Below are 8,615 nucleotides of genomic sequence, written 5' to 3' on the forward strand. Positions count from 1 at the left end.
TTAATAAATTTATCATATATTACATGTTGTATTATAACAAGTGTAAACGTCAGCTATAAAGCCAACTTGCGAAATAAGTTAACCTGGACGGGAGGACGGACGGACAGTGTGATTACTATATGCCACCCTTTGAGGGCATAAAAAAGATATATACAAGTCTCACAACAAAGATTTAAAATAAGAGCACTGCTTGCATAACCCATGCTTGTCTGTCATGGGCCTTCATTCCACTTCAAATTTTTTTAGATGAACATTGGTACTATTTCAAAAATATAGCTTTAAGATTTATGCCCTTTTCTTGCACTTGCACCTGATGAGCAAGTATTTCAAGTTGGGTGGTTAATATGTTTAATACTCTTTGGTGAATAATGGGGTATGTTTTTGCACAACAGCAATGACGAAGAGGATTTAGTGATCACAATAGCTTGATTTTGTCGAGGAAAAAAAAGCTAACAAGCATAACTTAAACAACAACCCAAAGTCAAGTCAGCTTGCAAAGGGTAGCTTCCATATTTCTTGAACAGTCAAACTTAAAATTCTACATACTGGTTCTTTACAAGATTGACAAAATATGTACTAACACTGATATTTTTACCTTTGAATGAATTCTAATGTGGCCACTGCTTCATTAGGGTACTGGATGTTGAAAACGTAGAAACTACCAAATAGAAGAGAAAGTGCACACAAGAAACTGTTATAGCGCCCTATGGCCTCTCCATCAACAACTAATATGTACTCCTTGGCTGCTAAAATGCTTGCTCCTGAAAACCAAATTACAGCAGTAACATCTACTGGTCAATGAGCATTGTCAGGGCATATTCTCCCTATATAATAGGGATGAAATATAGGCCCCTTCAAAAATCATTTTTTCCTAATCAATGTACAATTCTGTTTAGAAAAAAATATGCATGACATAGTGACAAGCAGGTATATTTCACTGTAAATGCAAAAGATGTAATACTACAATTTTAACTGTTTTCTTTATGTACATTAAACATCATTTATAATATCATAAAAACCTGTTTTCTTTGTGTATTTACAATATCATAAAAACCTATTTTCTTTGTGTACATTAAACATAATTTATAATATCATAAAAACAGGTATATCTTATTTTCAAGTTTATCTGATTTAGACAGAATGGACAATAATTGTAATGTTTGGCTCTAAGATATCTATAAAATCATGAAGCACTTACCCAGCATAGCTAATCTTGGCCAAGATTTTCCACTACAAGCATTTTCTACTTCTTCATTTGATGACATCTCCTGATAATTTATGACAATATAATCATGTTTACCTTATTCTTTCAGCAACAGATTGAAAAGAATTCAATGTAAAATATAATATAACATAATAATTTTGGACATCATACCTTCAAAGATAAATTAACAAATGATTAAGATAATCATGACATCATTCAGAACACATAAATTAAAATATTCATTTGGTGCTAATTTTGTTTATGTAATTAATGAACAAGAGCTGTCAGAGGCAATCATTTTTTTAACACTATTCTTATTATTCAAAAGCACTTTTATTGAAGTGAAAATGAAATTCTTCAAGACATTTAGCACTTGCTTTTTAGTTGGGATGTAGTCCCAACATGAGTACTTATTTATAAAAATGTACAGTCCTTTATCAATACAAAACTATGAATGCTTTATTAACATTTCAATTATCACATATATAAAATAACTTACTCTGACAGCAGGTTGAGTTTTTGTTTTGTAAACTTGTTTTAATTAATCTTTGAAGTGATTATTTCTTGCATAAATATTGACAGTTTACAAGATAATAAAACAATACTTTCTCTTTTTCAAATAAGATGCTATTTGCATTACTATTTGCAAAACTTTTCATTTAATGCACAAATTTAGTAAAAAAAATAGTTAACTGAACTACTTTTAAGCCTTATTAACACTGTATCTGATCTATCCACTATTTTATGAACAGAAAATAACTTTAATCATTACTTAATAAAAGCTCTGTGTAAAGACAGATACTTACATCTACAACAACAAACAGACTATCATCTTTCTCGCCAAGGCTACTTTGAAGACACAAGATGACCAGGGGCAAAATGGCAGTTAAATTATTATCTTCTTTTTCCTTCTCAGCTGCAGTTAGGTATGGTTCTACAAAAGGTGTTCTGCTCCTAAAGAACCTCAGCATCCTAGAAGCTTTTTTTTCAAATGAGTTTTTCACAGCCTGTAGTAAATCTATTCCTGTAAGTTCCTTACAATGAGTGAATAATACATGTTGGTCAACAAGGAAAGGCCATTCTTCACGAAGATGCTTGACGGATTCTCCACTGTTAATATGCCTTCTCTGCAAAGCATATGTTGCTTCCATTCCTTTATATACAAGATTCCAGTCAGGTTCTGATCCATAGTGTTCTTTGAGCTCTTCTCTTATCTTTTCTTGTTCACTCTCTTCATCACTAGACATTGATGGAGCCCAACTGATGCAACCATAGCTATCATGTACTACTTTCCTCTTTTTTGGTTCAGTCTTTTGCTGGCCAGTTTCACTACCTCTGACAAAATTACTGTGAGGACTTTTACCACGATTTAAGTTTTCATTTCTTGAAATAAATTGTTTCAAAAGAGAATCATACCCAGTTCCAATTCTTATTTTATCAATGCGATCTTCAAATGTATTGGGATAAGTAAAAACAATGTTTTTTGCAATTTCCTCGAACTGCTTTTTTGTACAATTAAAAGAGATCTTCCTAATGTGGTCGACGACCTCTCTTACAAACTGTCTTCTATTGTCTGCCTGTAATCTGTTATTGTTTTGAAGACTATCTTGCAGCTCTGGCATTTTTTTCAACACATCTTCTAGACAGAACAATCTGGAATGGCTTTGAAACTGTGGTACAGGAGACTGTGCTACATGAGACTGTGATATAGGAGACTGTGGTACAGGAGACTGTGGTACATGAGACTGTGATATAGGAGACTGTGGTACAGGAGACTGTGCTACATGAGACTGTGATATAGGAGACTGTGGTACAGGAGACTGTGGTACATGAGACTGTGATATAGGAGACTGTGGTACAGGGCACTCTGTTACAGAGCTGACTGAAGTACTTGGTTTTGAGTCTGCCAAATGAAGTAAATCAAATTACGTAAATTATAAAATACAATTCCAATGACCACATAATTGATAAATTCTTATTCTTATAAATAAATGCACTCATATCAGGGCTCACACTGGCTCATAAAAAATAATAGCCAATACTTAATACTTTTAAAAATAATAGCCAACAGTTCAGCCGTCTATTCACGATTAAGCGACTAACAACATAAGCAGTTGATTAAATAAACCTTGCACATAAACTTTTTGCAGTTTTATAAGGATTTTCGAATAAACTTATACATAATTTTGTGTACATATATACTGATAACTACTTTTTTCTTACATAGAACAGGTCTTTCAAATTCAATTTCAATGACCCTGCATAGAACCACAACTTTAATTCTTATTAAATAAAAAGATTGAACTATTATATCCTGCAATTACTATATAAAAATAATATTATAGATTCAATGCTTGAATTGCATTTTTATCACCATGGGCCGGCAAATACTAATAACCAATATGTGACCTAAATTAAATCCACACTCAATTTAATCCACCCTGCTGGTGTTAACTGATTCTACTTAGTACTGTATTTTTATTGGTTTTTACACCTTAAATAAACACTGTTGGAAGTAAAAAATAATCAACAATTTTTGTAGCTAAAATGCAAAATAATTGCAAATCTTATAAAATCATCGCAAATGGCAATCATGGCAAATGACAGCTTGAGCCCTGTATATGATATAATACAATGGTAATGATATACATTCAGGGATGGTGTAATCGTAATCAGTAATGATAATCTATAGTATTTAAATACATTTTTTCAAGTATTCGACTGTACAAATGTACAAAGTTGATTACTGAAGTCAATTTCGATTACTGTGATCGTAACTTAATTGACTACTGATCAAATTTTAGTTGTAATCTTTAATATCATCAATAAAATATGTTTAAGGACAATTTTAACAAATTCATCCAACATGTCAGTTATGTCATAATAGAGCTGTCATCGATCAGAACAATATAGATGTTTCATAGATATTTTAATTCCGACCAATAATCGATACACAATTTAAAAACTGACAATTTTGGCAAATTATTAAAACTTTAAAATTGTCAAAATTTGCTGGACAATATAAAATATAAAATTCATAACTAAATGGTCTTCATAGTAGTGCAGTATAGTACTTATGGTCTTCATAGTACTGTAGTGAATGTATCAATATATATAGATGTATTGTCAATATTTTTTGTCTTGATTTATCAATAGTAACAATACGCTTCAAGTCCTATCAATGACAGCTCTAGTCATAAGTGTTACTTGGACCAAGTAAATGATAAATCTGTCAAATGAAAAAGTTATGACAATCAAAGCAAAAGTGACACAATATATCAAAATTTAATTTATACAACTCCTTACCTTCAAGATGAACATTGTACAGAAATTTCCTTGTTTGTACTGGTTTTAAAACACCACTTAAATCTGACTCCTGAAGGAACTTTAGGTCCTCAATAGTTTCAACACCAAGTTGTTCTAATTTTTGCACAACAGAATTATTATCCACATCTGGCAGTGTTTTTTCAATAAAAGTTTTCAATGGAGTTGATTCATTCAAAGACATTGTTAATTATGCCAACTTTTCAGTGTCACAAAATTACTGTTACGAATTTCATAAACTGGAACCGGCATATGACATTTGAGGCTTAACACACTGACACATGTATAATTTGTAGAGCAAGAATCCTGCTGATAAACTCCCAATTCACTAACAAACTTGTATAAACTATCTAAAACAATAAAAAAAAGTCCACCATCTTTCACCAATATCAGTTCTATTTTGCCTATATTAAGCTCAATAGCTTCATCCCCAGAAATAACTAAACAACATCCAACCTTATACTCAGTATTCTTGAAAATGGCTGACAAGCAAACTTCAGTATTATTGTCAAATAAATTATCTTTGTCAAGAACTTGCTGTATTTGCTCATTGTAAATGGAACGGTGCAAGGGACTTCTTTTCTGATAAATAAGACTTTTTCTAAACAGGGAACCACTAGTGTAATACGCCTGAAGCATCTGATGCCTACCTGCAAGAGTTTTTGCCAAATGTTTATAATTATGAAGCTGTCTAGCACATCTTTTAAAGTAAGTGTGCTTACTTTCAAATCGCATTGTCCACAAATGTATTAATGGACCAAATGCAATGGTCAGTTCTGGATAATGTAACAGGAAGTGGTGCTTAGGTTTAAGTGGTTTATCAGGAAAAAGTTTTTGTCTGTCAAAAAGATATTCTTCTATGCAAACATTTACAAATGCAATCTGATCAACAGAAAGAGAGGCTGAAGTGAGTATTTCTACAATAGATTTTAAATTCAGGTACATCTGCCAAACTCTATCAAAAGGATCTTTCACAAAGTTTCCAACAATTAATGAAAACAACCTTAAAAACACCCAGTTTTGTACAGCATGTCCACCAAGTTTTTCTGAGTTACTAATAAATGGTGCTGGTATATCTAACTTATCTACACCTGCATAAGGCCAGCTGCTTATCCTATGATTTAACTGCTCTAAAGTAAACCACTTTGCTTGCAATAAATATCTAATAATAAGAACCATGTCATAGCTCACAACCCCTTCAAATAAGTCATGACCCAAACATGGAGGTAAGCCTGGAGATGCTACATGATAAAATTGGAGGGTGTTAAAAGGTGAACCTCTTTTAATACCCTTAAAAGACTCACTTTCACCAACTAAATTTACAGAGCTGTTGTACCTGATAATGTTTCTAGGACAAGCCCTTGCATTCAACTGCATATCTGTCCTACTTATTTCACAGTATCTACAGAAGTAGTGAGCAGAAAAACTTTCAACATAACCTCCTATCATATGTGAGCCCAAATTATCTCCACATATACATAATAAACTTCCTTTAATAAGTTCACCATTTACTGCTATCCCATCTTTTTCTGAAACTTTTAAATCATGGATAAGCCTTTCAAACACAATGTTAATTGAGAAATTTCTCCAATCATGTTCAGGACATAACAATACTAATTGCATATGATCTATGTTTGAACGTTTTTCTACATCAAAATTTGCAAGTGTATAATACACACCAACCATTTTATGCTTTTTCTTAGCCGAACCTAAAGGAGTAACAACCTCAAAGGCATCTTGGTATAAAATGATTGAAACAGATTTTGTATCACTGAAAATAGAATTTTCTTTAAACACGTTACCATCATACACATCATGTAGAGTATCACTCCTGTTTGTACATGTAGCACAATTGAAGAACTTAAAATGAGATGCATAATGTTGATAAAGACATGCTATAGACTGAGTAATAGGGACATATTGGTATGTTCTTTTTTTCTGTAGCCTGTCAAATCCAATAAATACTTCAACAGAGTTACAATAAGCAAAATACTTGTGGTAAAAAGTAGAGCGTTTGGCTGCCGATCTTAAGGGCCCATTATTGCAGTTTGTAAACATGTCATAAGAATAAATTTCAGCTTTTATTTCAGAAACAATTGCAGGAGATACCCCTAGTATTTCCATTTTTCTACTAAGTCGCTTAAACAACATTGACTGACTTGTTTCATGACATTCTTCAAATTCTGATATGATATTTTGAATTGTTGAAACAGGCAACAAATATTTTCCCTGCAGTTTAAGATAAAACAGTGCTAATTGATACAAAAACTGTTGTTCATTTTCTACTGTGGCATCATACTCAAAATGATCAAAATTATCTTCAACTGGTACAGGCACCTGTGGAAATTCAGATAATTCATCAGTTTGTATTGAAACAGCATGGAATTCATTTGAAGATGTGAATGATATGTCACTTACAGCTTTATGTTTTCTTGACATGTGAGCAGTAAATGATGATTTTACTTTAAACTTAGAAGGACAATCATTAAAGGGGCACACAATTTCTTCTTTTTTGGTTAAGTGGTGTTTTATGTGCTTCTTCAATTGCTTGAAAGAATTAAAACTGATAGCACTACATTCTACTCTGGAACAAAGTTGGGAAACATTCTGATTCAATGTCACTGCCCTACTGATACCTTGAGGAATGTTTGTATGAACTCTAGATATATGTACCTTTATTGATGCAAAACTGTTGAAATTAAGTGAGCATCCAGTAATGGGACAATCAAATGCTACATTTGGCTCATTTCGGTGGAATTTACAATGTAATAAAAATTTGGGAACCGACTCATTTTCACGGCCACAAATATTGCACTTAAACACCCCTTCAAGCATAATCCTAAATAAAAACTCGAAAGTTGTTAGCAACTTGTAAATTCACCACCACTACATGTTTTCATGAAACTAGTACATGGTCTTTTTTATATGATTTTGTTTTGTTTTTTTTTATAATATCCAAACATGAAACTTGCATCAAAATGAACTAATAAAAATTAACTTTGCTTTATAGATCTTAAATATATTGACAGTATCACTAAAAGAACTTATCAAGAAATTACAAGTTCATCACAAAAAATATTAATGGTACATATAACTTTTGAACTTCTTCCCTGGATGCATAAACTTGGAATTAATGATAGCATCATCTTAGATAACAAGAAAAAAAAATGTTAACCATATCGTACCACGACATGCTAGGCATCACAAATGGCATAATTTTTAACTCTTTTGAAATTTACAAGCTGCGAATTATATTGACAACAAATATCGTTCGAGGGAAAAAGAACAAAGAAGTCCAACAAATAATTCGTCTCTGCTAAATGCTGTATTGGTCGAAAGATGGTGGGTGGGGTACGTACATAAGGGGTAAAACATGTCTTACAAAAAATCCTAATTAGTACAAGAATTTGCTCGTTTTTCGTTGTATACTAGTTTCCATGTGTCACTTTTCTATAGATGAGGTATGAGACCACTAAAATCTCTTCCGACAACAACAACAATGGCGACCAATGCGGCCAGTCGGGTGTAGTAGAGTTGTTAGAATCTACTCTTGAGATTATTAAAACACGCGAAAACGAGACAGTCTCTTGATTTTGTGTTTATACATCGACCAAAAGGTTTGGTAATACAAGTGAGTACCGATAAGGTGTTGGTTTAAAAAATCTGGCACTTTTACAGATCTAACTCAGGCACAGGAACTTGATGATATCCAAAATATATCCCCTATACAGTATTTATTTTGACTGTATAGGAGATATATTTTGGAAATTATCATTAATATTGATAGAATTTCAAGTTCCTGTGGCTCAGGTCAAGATAATTGTAAAGATGTTGTTTATAAAATTGTCATAGAGGATAGATCTGGAATTTTATTAAAGTACAAGTATATCTATTTACATTATTCGGCAATCTATTGGATAAGACCCCTATGTATATTTCAGGAGTAAAACTTGTATATAATACTCTAAAGAATATTGGTCTTACTAAACACTGCTAAGGACTGCTAAAGCTACAGTCTCACTAACATCCTGGCAGAGCCCCGGTAGACGTCCAGGGTGATCCGGGAACAACGGGGGTACATCCGTAA

General features: G+C 32.5%; 2 protein-coding genes across 2 annotated transcripts; both read right to left on the reverse strand.

The window, feature by feature from the left end:
- Positions 1 to 595: 595 nt before the first annotated feature.
- On the reverse strand, positions 596 to 4,712 carry LOC132751385 (uncharacterized; the record flags this gene model as incomplete). The annotated part of the gene is given in 4 exon segments (XM_060741547.1): positions 596 to 761; positions 1,199 to 1,268; positions 2,011 to 3,107; positions 4,511 to 4,712. Coding segments are annotated over 4 exon segments (1,535 nt in total), but the record flags the coding sequence as incomplete, so codon positions are not given.
- A 2-nt stretch (positions 4,713 to 4,714) lies between these two features.
- LOC132751386 (uncharacterized) lies at positions 4,715 to 6,967 on the reverse strand. The gene has a single exon (XM_060741548.1). The coding sequence runs from the start codon at positions 6,965 to 6,967 to the stop codon at positions 4,715 to 4,717; it is 2,253 nt and encodes a 750-aa protein (XP_060597531.1).
- Positions 6,968 to 8,615: the final 1,648 nt, after the last annotated feature.

This window comes from Ruditapes philippinarum, unplaced genomic scaffold (assembly GCF_026571515.1).
Source record: "Ruditapes philippinarum isolate M1 unplaced genomic scaffold, ASM2657151v2 ctg14465_1_1_1_1, whole genome shotgun sequence".
Classification (NCBI taxonomy): Eukaryota; Metazoa; Mollusca; class Bivalvia; order Venerida; family Veneridae; genus Ruditapes; species Ruditapes philippinarum.

Excerpts from the sequence above, each read along its gene's own strand:
- LOC132751386 (XM_060741548.1), bottom strand. The coding sequence starts at position 6,967 with ATGTCAAGAAAACATAAAGCTGTAAGTGACATATCATTCACATCTTCA.